The sequence below is a fragment of the Cherax quadricarinatus genome, chromosome 40 (genome assembly GCF_038502225.1).
Source record: "Cherax quadricarinatus isolate ZL_2023a chromosome 40, ASM3850222v1, whole genome shotgun sequence".
Taxonomy (NCBI): Eukaryota; Metazoa; Arthropoda; class Malacostraca; order Decapoda; family Parastacidae; genus Cherax; species Cherax quadricarinatus.
The window spans coordinates 17,658,877-17,671,658 of record NC_091331.1 but is presented as its reverse complement, the minus strand read 5'-3'; the positions used below and the strand labels follow the sequence as shown (position 1 = coordinate 17,671,658).

Here is a 12,782-nt window from a genome sequence, read left to right as displayed (position 1 = left end):
CAAGATTGTTGAGAAGATGTGCAGACCAGCTAGCAGCACCTCTAACTCGCATCTTTCAGCACTGCCTAGTACAGTGTAAATGGCCCTCTCTATGGAAAGAGGCAAATGTAGTCCCTGTTCACAAAAAGAAGAGCAGAGCAGAAATCAGCAACTACAGACCAGTGTCACTCTTGTCAATCACTGGTAAGATCCTTGAGACAATAATCTCAAGACAAATGACAGTTTTTTGACTACCACTCACTACTTTGTGATCGTCAATATGGCTTCAGGAAAGGTTACTCTGCTGCTGATCTGTTGTTAAACCTCTCCACTAAGTGGCACCAGTCACTGGATGAATCCAAAGTCAGCTGTGTGGTAGCACTGGACATTGCTGGCGCTTTCGACCGGGTGTGGCACCAGGGCCTCTTAGCAAAACTTCAAGCACTGGGAATTGCAGGCTCTACGCTATGTCTCCTCAGTGATTACCTTCATGGTAGATCTCTAAGTGTAGTTCTCAATGGAACGGAATCAGCAAGACATCCTATTGGGGCAAGTGTTCCACAAGGAAGCGTGCTGGGTCCATTGTTATGGAATGTCTACTTCAACGACCTTCATCTCATCCCAGAATCACATGCATATGCAGACGACTGTACACTGACATTCACTTATCCAAGAGAAGAAATGCCAGCTGCTCTAAGCTACATCAATCACCAGCTGAGAGCTGTATCAGCTTGGGGAAATAGATGGCAAGTAACATTTGCACCTGAGAAAACGCAAATGATGATCGTCTCTAGGCACCACGATGGTAATGCTGGGGCAGTAGTAAGGATGAATGGGAGGGTGTTGGCACCTGGAGAAGAAGTTGATATCCTTGGGGTGAAATTTGACTCCAAACTAACCATGAAGAACCATGTTGTAAATCTTGCAAACAAGGCAGCCAGGAAGCTTACAGCACTTCGCCGTATCTCGCATCTGCTTGACAGTAGGGGTTGCAAGATCCTGTACGAGGCACAAGTATGCTCACACCTTGAGTATGCTCCACTTTCTTGGTTTGCCTGCCCCCCCCTCTCATCTGCGACTGCTTGACAGAGTAGAGAACAGAGCAAGACGTCTCATCTCTCGCCTGGACCCATCCTGGATAGATCTGTCATTTCAGCAGAGCCTTCAACATAGGAGGGATGTGGGTGGCCTTACTGTTATGTACAAGGCCAATATTGTCAAAATACCACACTTGGATCCACTTCGAGGACAGCGTGAAACAAGCTTTTATGCCACAAGACGGGCAGAAAGCAGCAACTTCACTCTGGCTGTACCCTTCTCCAGAACATCACTCCATTTGAGATCATACATACCCAGGATGACTCGAGTATGGAACACATTTGTACAGCATAATGATGTCAACGAGATAAAGTCAGTTGATCAAATGAAAATGCTGGCCCACAGATGGCTCCAACTTCATCCTGTTCCCTACTTGTATGTCTCATAACAATAAAAATGCTTTCAAATGAGCTGATGTAGGTAACAGCTCTTAGCTTGCCAATAAAGTTAGGAATCCTTAACCTGTAAATAGCTTGTCAATAAAGTTAGGGATCCTTAACCTTGTCAAACCCTGTGTAAAAAAAAAAAAAGATAGAGATAGAGAGAGAGATAGAGATACAGAGAGAGAGAGAGAGAGAGAGAGAGAGAGAGAGAGAGAGAGAGAGAGAGAGAGAGAGAGAGAGAGAGAGAGAGAGAGAGATAGATAGAGAGAGATAGAGAGATAGAGAGAGATAGATAGAGATAGAGATAGATAGAGATAGAGAGAGATAGAGATAGAGATAGAGAGAGATAGAGATAGAGATAGAGAGAGATAGAGAGAGAGATAGAGAGAAATAGAGAGAGAGAGAGAGAGAGAGAGAGAGAGAGAGAGAGAGATAGAGAGAGAGATAGAGAGAGAGAGAGAGAGAGAGAGAGAGATAGAGAGTTAGGAATCCTTAACCTGTAAATAGCTTGTCAATAAAGCTAGGGATCCTTAACCTTGTCAAACCCTGTGTAAAAAAAAAAAGATAGAGATACAGAGAGAGAGAGATAGAGATACAGAGAGAGAGAGAGATACAGAGAGCAGTCAAATGCCAAGTCAAAGCCAAGTCAAGTCCGTCAAGTCCAAGTCCGCCGCCTCAAGTCCGCCGCCTCCGCCGTCCGTCCGTCGTCCGTCCGCCGTCGCCTCGGTCGTCAAGTCGTCGGCCGTCGCCGGGCCGGGCCGTCGTCAAGTCCGTCAAGTCCAAGTCAAGTCGTCCAAGTCGCCGTCGTCGTCCAAGTCACTGCCGCCAGTCCAAGTCAAGCCAAGTCAAGTCAAGTCAGTCGAAGTCAAGCCAAGCCAAGCCAAGTCAGCCAAGTCAAGTCAAGCTCAAGCCAAGCCAGCCAAGTCGTCCAAGTCCAAGTCGTCAAGCCAAGTCAAGTCCAAGTCCAAGAATCCAAGTCAAGCCAAGCCAGCCAGCCAGCCAGGCCAGCCAGCCAGCCAGCCAGCCAGCCAGCCAGCCAGCCAGCCAGCCAGCCAGCCAGCCAGCCAGCCAGCCAGCCAGCCAGCCAGCCAGCCAGCCAGCCAGCCAGCCAGCCAGCCAGCCAGCCAGCCAGCCAGCCACCCAACCACCCAGCCACCCAACCACCCAGCCGGATACATATTACACATGTACCAGAGTTGTTTCTCTTTACTTAGGGTATAGGTTATACTACATTCTGGCAAGATGACACTACCAGTGGTATTCTCCCATTCCATTGTGTCGACAGTACATAAAGATAACAGTAACATATGATACTATATGCGATGTAAAATTTACAATACAGTTCACTAACATGTATACATTATATACAGTACATAAATAAATGAAATGTAACAACAGAAGTAAATTATGGTAAAAAGAATGAAATAATGATTGTACATTACAGTACTATGTAGGTAGTTTATATAGGAAAGGTTTGACATTATGCCCTACCCAGTATGTCGGTAATTTTCAAAGGTTCGACTTATGTCCATTTTGGCTTACGACTGGTTGGTCGGAACCAAGCATGGTCGTAAGTCGGATGGTAGGTGCATATGCTTGTACATGTATGTGTAGTGTGACCTAAGTGTAAGTAGAAGTAGCAAAACGTACCTGAAACCTTGCACGTTCATGAGACAGAAAAATGGACACCAGCAATCCTACCATCATGTAAAACAATTACAAGCTTTCGTTTTACACTCGCTTGGCAGGACGGTAGGGTTTTATATTCTTTCTTTCTTTCAACACACCGGCCGTATCCCACCGAGGCAGGGTGGCCCAAAAAGAAAAACAAAAGTTTCTCTTTTTAAATTTAGTAATTTACACAGGAGAAGGGGTTACTAGCCCCTTGCTCCCGGCATTTTAGTCGCCTCTTACAACACGCATGGCTTACGGAGGAAGAATTCTGTTCCACTTCCCCATGGAGATAAGAGGAAATAAATAAGAATAAGAACTAGAATGAAAATAGAAGAAAACCCAGAGGGGTGTGTATATATGTGCTTGTACATATATGTGTAGTGTGACCTAAGTGTAAGTAGAATTAGCAAGACGTACCTGAAATCTTGCATGTTCATGAGACAGAAAGAAGGACACCAGCAATCCTACCATCTTGTAAAACAATTACAAGCTTTCGTTTTACACTCGCTTGGCAGGACGGTAGAGTTTTATGTATACATGTACTCTGATAATTATACTTATGTGTACCTGTACCTAAATAAACTTACTAACTGTGCTGGCACGCAGGTACACATTAAAATCACCAAGTGTGTCTTATTAGTCTTGAGGACGCCATATTAATAATGAAAATAATAATACGCAATAATAATCACTCTGAGGCACATTAAATGTCATGTACGTATTACGTTAATATACACATTTTCTTCAATAATCCATCAATCATATTCATTCAAAATTACATAATAAATACGCTACTTAACATATAAACATGATAAATACACCCCACAGTAGAATAAATTAACATAAAGATGAGATGTTTTTCCAGTCGTCTTGCCGGAGTGTCAGAAAAAAAAAAGTTTTCTCTAGTTCAACACCGAAGAAAATGTGTACACAATAATATTACTGGGGGTAAAGCAAGAGAGAGAAAGACAGCTTGCATTGTGTTGGAAGTTAAACAATATTGTATTTCTTCTTCTTTCTTTCAACACACCAGCCGTATCCCACCGAGGCGGGGTGGCCCAAAAGGAAAAACGAAAAGTTTCTCCTTTTACATTTAGTAATATATACAGGACAAGGGGTTACTAGCCCCTTGCTCCTGGTATTTTAGTCGCCTCTTACAACACGCATGGCTTACGCATGGAGGTAAGAGGAAATAAACAAGAACAAGAACTAGTAAGAAAATAGCAGAAAACCCAGAGGGGTGTGTATATATATGCTTGTACATGCATGTGTAGTGTGACCTAAGTGTAAGTAGAAGTAGCAAGACATACCTGAAACCTTGCATGTTTATGAGACAGAAAAATGGACACCAGCAATCCTACCATCATGTAAAACAATTACAGGCTTTCGTTTTACACTCACTTGCCAGGAAGGTGGGGTGAGGTGGGGTGGGGTGGGGTGGGGTGGGGTGGGGTGGGGTGGGGTGGCCTGGCCTGGCTGGCTATCATACCTCCCACACCTGATTTCTTACTATAAATACTACCCATTTCACCTTACATTAAGACTACAAATATTTTAAGGTAAGTAATGAGTGTACTATATGTGTATTTTACTTTTTTATTGTTTTTAATGCCTAGTTCTATTGCTAACTCAATATATGTTAGTGTAAACTTGTTATCTAGCATTTATATGCATTAATGAGTGGAAAAAAAGGGCATTCCACTTTACGGTGATTTCCGCTTTACGGTGGTAGCCTGAAACCTAACCTGCCATATAAGTGGGGCCCTACTGTACACATGAAGTATTTATGTTAACAGAATGACTATGTGCAAAAATGTGTGGTGGGCACATCACAATACAAGTGCTGATATACAGTATGACTATGAATTTTAACTTCATTAAATACTTCCATTAAGTACAATACAAAAACAAAACAATAACAAAATTATGTAAAAGAATACCTCCAAAAAAAAAAAATGCAGCCTACATCATGCTAAAGCAACAGAGCATAGCAAACACTGCATCTTAAAGATCACTATGAACTGAAAAGTCACTACTACTGAGGTGAGTGATCACAGTTTATACTAAACACTATTTCTAAGTGACTTTCATTTTATAGAGTAAATATCACAGTTTACACTCAGCAAATACTGCTTTTGAGAACCTATCATTATATGAAGTGAGTGATTACACTATTTGCACTCAAAAACTAAAAGCCCAACTGTACTTAAATTTTTCTGGCTTTGTAAGAATGAAAATACATGCTTTGGTGTCAAGTGCTCTGGGGCTAACTTGGGAGCTTCAGTTTTATTTTAACATAAAATACTGCACTGCCAAAAATAAGGCTATCAATGTAAGTTTAATCCATATTAAACAAACTAGACAAGTACTGAGAATGGAAATGAACAAATATTTATTTAAAACTGAAACTACCACAAACATTAAATTTCTAAAATAATTCGTCTATTTCTTACAGACTTGAATGGTTAAGGCTCATTGTTATTAAGAAATGAGAAAAGAGGTTAAGGCTCATTCTCGCTATGAAAAGAGAAAAGAGGTTATTAAGGCACACTGAGAAAATAGTGCAATATTAAACCTGTAAGTGATAGCAACATACTGTACCTACTTTGATTTGTAACTTATTGAGATTCAGTTATAGACTAAACATGGACAGATGAATTCTTTCGAAGTCCACTGATACTAAATTTTAAAATATGTCTTAACTTATAGTAACCCAACAAAGACATTATGCATTTCCATAAATATATACCCAGTTAATCTCTACCAAATTATTTATTTTGAATTTAATTATGCATACTTACACTACTTTGTCTTTTGGTGAGGATACAAAACTTGCCACCTTCTCCATAGTATCTAAGATTACAAAGCATATTCTGTTGTTGACAAGGACTTCCTGAAACCAAAAACATTCAACATAATCATAATGATAGTAAAAATACTACTACTACTATTACTAATTACTACTACTACTACTACTACTAATAATAATAATAATAATAATAATAATAAAAATAATAATAATAAAAATTGGGAGTTGATACAGTTACTTTTTGCTGATGACACTGTGCTTTTAGGAAATTCTGAAGAGAAGTTGCAGAGGTTGGTGGATGAGTTTGGTAGGGTATGTAAAAGAAGGAAATTAAAAGTGAACATAGGATTGAGTAAATGATGAGAACAAAAAAATTTAGGTAATGTAAGATTGGAGGGAGGGAGTATGGAGGAAGTGAATGTATTCAGATATCTGGGAGTGGACTTGTCAGCAGATGGGTCTATGAAAGACGAGGTGAATTATAGAATTGAAGAGAAAAAAGGAGTGGTGCACTGAGGAGTCTATGGAGACAAAAAACGTTATCCATGGAATCAAAGAAGGGAATGTATGAGAGTATAGTTATACCAATGCTCTTTTGTGGGTGTGAAGCATGGGTGGTGAATGATGCAACAAGGTGAAGGCTGGAGGCAGTGGAGATGGCATGTCTGAGGGCAATGTGTGGTGTGAATATAATGCAGAGAATCTGTAGTTTGTAAATTAGGAGGAGGTGCTGAGTTACTAAAAATATTATCCAGAGGGCAGAAGAGGGGTTTATGAGGTGGTTCAAACATTTAGAGCGAATGGAACACAACAGAATGACTTGGAGAGCATATAAATCTGCAGTGGAAGGAAGGCAGGTTAAGGGTCAGCCTAGGAAATGGTTTTTTTTTTTTTTTTTTTTGGGGGGGGGGGTTAAAGGAGGTTTTGTGAGCGAGAGCGCTGGATTTCCAGCAAGCATGCGTGAGCGTGCTAGATATGAGCGAGTGGAGACAAATGGTTTTCATGACTTGACGTGCTGCTGGAGTGTAAGCAAGTGATATTTATGTAGGGAGTCAGGTAAATGGGTAAGACAGACTTGAGTCCTGGAGGTGGGAAGCACAGTGCCTGTGCTCTGAAGAAGGGGTGCTGATATGTTGCAGTTTTTTAACTGTACTATAGGTGCATCTCTGGCAAGACAGTGATAGAGTGAATGATGATGAAAGTGTTTCTTCTTTTTGGGTCACCCTACCCTAGGGAGAAACAGTTGTGTTAATAAAAAAAAAAATTCTTCATTCAGTAAAGACAGGTGCATTTTACATTCCTTGTGTTACTAAATCCATACATTAGTAATCAGATGTGAGTTTTTAACCCTTAAACTGTCCAAACGTAGATCTACATTCACATGCGTAGCGCTCCGACCTTGATTTTCCCCATTTGAAAGCATGTAAAAAAAACGTAGATCTACGTTCGGAGCCTGCCTCACGTCAACGTATATCTACGTTTGGACAGTTTAAGGGTTAATTTAAAACCATGATAAGTTTTGCCTACGACAGGCCCTGCTTTGGAAGCAGAGGAAAGCACATCACACAAGCACTATAATCACAACTGTGTGCTGAAGCTTTTGAAATGTGTGACAATATAATAAAATTAAAATAAAATACAAAATACCTTAATATGTAATGGTGAAAGATGTGCACTGATGATCTGCAGAGCTTTAGGTTCATGGTTAAGGTTATGTGGAGATGCAAATGAGCTTATCACATGAAGAGCAGGGATCACTTGGACTTCATACCAGTCCACTGGAGATGAGCTGGTTACAGGCCATCTGATACAGAAAATATTAGAACTGAAAAATGACATTTAAAAAAAAAAATGCAGAAAGGTAAATCTTACTTCAACTAATTGTTTTAAACAAGGCATTATAGAGGGGCAACTGATATATCGGATCATTATTTAGTTGTAGCTACAGTTAGAGTAAGAGGTAGATGGGAAAAGAGGAAGGTGGCAACAACAAGTAAGAGGGAGGTGAAAGTGTATAAACTAAGGGAGGAGGAAGTTCGGGAGAGATACAAGCGACTATTGGCAGAAAGGTGGGCTAGTGCAAAGTTGAGTAGTGGGGGGGGGGGGTTGAGGAGGGTTGGAATAGTTTTAAAAATGCAGTATTAGAATGTGGGGCAGAAGTTTGTGGTTATAGGAGGGAGGGGGCAGGAGGAAAGAGGAGTGATTGGTGGAATGATGAAGTAAAGGGTGTGATAAAAGAGAAAAAGGTAGCTTATGAGAGGTTTTTACAAAGCAGAAGTGTTGTAAGAAGAGCAGAGTATATGGAGAGTAAAAGAAAGGTGAAGAGAGTGGTGAGAGAGTGCAAAAGGAGAGCAGATGATAGAGTGGGAGAGGCACTGTCAAGAAATTTTAATGAAAATAAGAAAAAATTTTGGAGTGAGTTAAACAAGTTAAGAAAGCCTAGGGAAAGTATGGATTTGTCAGTTAAAAACAGAGTAGGGGAGTTAGTAGATGGGGAGAGGGAGGTATTAGGTAGATGGCGAGAATATTTTGAGAAACTTTTAAATGTTGAGGAAGAAAGGGAGGCGGTAATTTCAAGCACTGGCCAGGGAGGTATACCATCTTTTAGGAGTGAAGAAGAGCAGAATGTAAGTGTGGTGGAGGTGCGTGAGGCATTACGTAGAATGAAAGGGGGTAAAGCAGCTGGAACTGATGAGATCATGAAAGAAATGTTAAAAGCAGGGGGGATATAGTGTTGGAGTGGTTGGTACTTTTATTTAATAAATGTATGAAAGAGGGGAAGGTACCTAGGGATTGGCAGAGAGCATGTATAGTCCCTTTATATAAAGGGAAAGGGGACAAAAGAGAACGTAAAAATTATAGAGGAATAAGTTTACTGAGTATACCAGGAAAAGTATACGGTAGGGTTATAATTGAAAGAATTAGAGGTAAGACAGAATGTAAGATTGTGGATGAGCAGGGAGGCTTCAGAGTGGGTAGGGGATGTGTAGATCAAGTGTTTACATTGAAGCATATATGTGAACAGTATTTAGATAAAGGTAGGGAAGTTTTTATTGCATTTATGGATTTAGAAAAGGCATATGATAGAGTGGATAGAGGAGCAATGTGGCAGATGTTGCAAGTATATGGAATAGGTGGTAAGTTACTAAATGCTGTAAAGAGCTTTTATGAGGATAGTGAGGCTCAGGTTAGGGTGTGTAGAAGAGAGGGAGAATACTTCCCGGTAAAAGTAGGTCTTAGACAGGGATGTGTAATGTCACCATGGTTGTTTAATATATTTATAGATGGGGTTGTAAAAGAAGTAAATGCTAGGGTGTTCAGGAGAGGGGTGGGATTAAATTATGAGGAATCAAATTCAAAATGGGAATTGACACAGTTACTTTTTGCTGATGATACTGTGCTTATGAGAGATTCTAAAGAAAAATTACAAAGGCTAGTGGATGAGTTTGAGAATGTGTGTAAAGGTAGAAAGTTGAAAGTGAACATAAAAAAGAGTAAGGTGATGAGGGTATCAAATGATTTAGATAAAGAAAAATTGGATATCAAATTGGGGAGGAGGAGTATGGAAGAAGTGAATGTTTTCAGATACTTGGGAGTTGACGTGTCGGCGGATGGATTCATGAAGGATGAGGTTAATCATAGAATTGACGAGGGAAAAAAAGGTGAGTGGTGCGTTGAGGTATATGTGGAGTCAAAAAACGTTATCTATGGAGGCAAAGAAGGGAATGTATGAAAGTATAGTAGTACCAACACTCTTATATGGATGTGAAGCTTGGGTGGTAAATGCAGCAGCAAGGAGATGGTTGGAGGCAGTGGAGATGTCCTGTCTAAGGGCAATGTGTGGTGTAAATATTATGCAGAAAATTCGGAGTGTGGAAATTAGGAGAAGGTGTGGAGTTAATAAAAGCATTAGTCAGAGGGCAGAAGAGGGGTTGTTGAGGTGGTTTGGTCATTTAGAGAGAATGGATCAAAGTAGAATGACATGGAAAGCATGTAAATCTATAGGGGAAGGAAGGAGGGGTAGGGGTCGTCCTCGAAAGGGTTGGAAAGAGGGGGTAAAGGAGGTTTTGTGGGCAAGGGGCTTGGATTTCCAGCAAGCGTGCATGAGCGTGTTAGATAGGAGTGAATGGAGATGAATGATACTTGGGACCTGACGATCTGTTGGAGTGTGAGCAGGGTAATATTTAGTGAAGGGATTCAGGGAAACCGGATATTTTCATATAGTCGGACTTGAGTCCTGGAAATGGGAAGTACAATGCCTGCACTTTAAAGGAGGGGTTTGGGATATTGGCAGTTTGGAGGGATATGTTGTGTATCTTTATATGTATATGCTTCTAAACTGTTGTATTCTGAGCACCTCTGCAAAAGCAGTGATAATGTGCGAGTGTGGTGAAAGTGTTGAATGATTATGAATGCATTTTCTTTTTGGGGATTTTCTTTCTTTTTTTGGGTCACCCTGCCTCGGTGGGAGACGGCCGACTTGTTGAGAAAAAAAAAAAAAGGCATATTCTATTCCAACTTTCTTTTTCAAAAGAACATATTCTATTTAAACTTTCTTTTTTAACTCTTAAACTGTCCACACGTAGATCTACATTCACATACGAGGGGCTCTGAACGTAGATCAACGTTTTATTTCTCTTTCCTTCAAAATTGGTGCGATAAGCCTGAGTCGCCAAGACATGAGAGAATGGGGCCGTGCACTCAGTGTGCGCAGTAGGAAAAAATTTGGGGACCACTTAGTACCTTGTGGGAGCACCAGTTCAACTGAGCACCAGCTAGAGCAAATAGTGTGGCAAACACCATGGATTCACTGATGTCATGTTCTCAGTAGTAGTACCAGTTCCTAGTAACCAGTTACCAGTAACCAGTGTACCAGTAGATGACTCACTATCAACCGTCTGTGTGAATCATTGACTGTATTCACATTGCTGCTGACCATAGCAGGATTTCAAACACCTCACCCGTAGGCACTGGGGCACTGGTGGGTCAGTCAAGATAGGGAGCAGAGAGAGGCAGGTCGGCTGTTGGCGCTCCATACTTCCCGTTATATATTATACGTACTTCCAGCCTACGCGAGTATTTTTACCCATCCACGTATCGAAAAACCCACATGACAAATGGTGGCACCGGTGTGAGCGTGGATTTAAGGGTATTTCAGACGTTAGAAGGCTGTTTGTGGGTTGCCGGCAGGTCAGAGGTGAACCGTCTCAGTCACCTCCAGCTCGCAGCTTACCCTCAAGACACCACCCTGTGTACTCCAGCCTGCAAGCCTGTTGCAGCCGTTTTTCAGGCTTCCTGGCATAGTTCGTGTGCTAATTGCTTCAATCTCCGAGGGGTTGACCCGGATTTTGCAATTAAGCCAGTCAGTAAGTTAGACTGTGGAAGTGAACGCTAGTCAGCCTACCTCAGCCTACCATCCAGCCTGTCTCCTGTCATCCACCTGCTCCTTCATGCTGAGTGCATCGTTACACGTCTTCCAGTCAGCCATTCTCGTGGGTTAAGCCAGTCAGTCAACCCAGCTTCTAACCCAGCTGAGAGAGAGAAGTAAGCCACGCAAGTTCCTCTGAAGTATTGTTTCATATATCGCTTGTGCTTGGATTCTGGTAGAGTGGTCTTCATCATCCCTGTCGCATTGTGATTTAGTTAAGCCGCCTTGTGCGTGGTGAGAAGTGCGTGGCAGTGAGAGCGCACAGGGCCAGCTTGTTCCGCTGCCCCCACCACCCGCCACCCACCTCATCTACCTGTGGGGTTTTTCTGTACCGGGTCCTAGTACTGTTTTGGCTCACATAATTGGTCAAGAGATTGTAGCTGAGCGCCAACGATAAAGCCAGTTATTTGAGTTCACCGAGAAAGCGCATTTCTACGACAACTGTGAGTGTAGGAGGCGTCATCACCGCACAGGACGTCTTCCCCTCATCACTAGTCACTCCGTCTACTACTCCAGACTCCAGTGATAATTTTCTGTTTAGAGACATTTTCTTGCATTTAAAGACATTTGCGTGTGTGAGACATTTACAGTGTACTCTTGTGTACTCTAAGCCTTGTGTTTTCAGTGTAGACTGAGTGTTTCTTTGACTCATTATTTTTGCAATATTTTTCAGTGTTATCGCTCATCTCTTGTGTTTCATTTTTATAATTTTTATATGTGTTTTTTTTTTTTATGCTACTCCATGTCTTTAGTAAGTATTATTGTGTAGTGTACCAGTCAGTCACTCTGTGTGAAATAATTTATTCATTTTTATCTTGTGTTCTTTCAGCATTGTAATTGTCATTGTAGTTCATGCAGTGATATCCACCCCAGTATACCAAATTATCCATTTATTTCTGTATACCTTTTTTTCGTATGCCAGCAGTGTCTCATTCCTCTAATTTTTTCGCAGACTTGTGTACCATTATTTTTGCCAGCAATTTTTGTCGTATCAGTCACAGCAAGATTTTGTTGTAAGAATATACTAAAAAAAAAAAATGAATAAGTGAATATGTTGTGTGTGCCCCGCCACTTGTAAGTGTTACACTTCCAGTTTTGTTTCTTGTTTTATTTTTATTCATATTTTTCGTATTTCTTTGAACAAATTCACTCTTAGTGTAATTTCAATTTCTTTTCTAACGTAAAGTGTTTTCTTTACTCTGAGTAAATTGTTTTGTCTAATTTACAATTAAGAGTTAAAGTGTTCAATCAGTTTTTCTTCATATTTTTATTTTATTATTTAACCTACATTTTCCCAGTGTAACTTTATTACTGCATTGATTATTTCTACACCTTATTTTGTTGAACTTGTTCTGCAGTGAATTATTTTGTTGCACTTGTTCTGCAGTGAATTATTTTGTTGCACTTGTTC

At 40.8% G+C, this 12,782-nt stretch overlaps 1 protein-coding gene across 4 annotated transcripts in view; it reads right to left on the bottom strand.

Moving 5' to 3' along the window:
• The window catches only part of LOC128687410 (uncharacterized), a gene marked incomplete at its 3' end in the record, with an annotated part of 165,677 nt that overhangs the window by 49,873 nt on the left and 103,022 nt on the right, over positions 1-12,782 (bottom strand). For all 4 annotated transcript variants that reach the window (XM_070092752.1, XM_070092754.1, XM_070092755.1 and 1 more), the window contains 2 exon segments: positions 5,936-6,027; positions 7,591-7,747. In XM_070092752.1, the coding sequence (XP_069948853.1) occupies positions 5,936-6,027; positions 7,591-7,747 (249 nt within the window).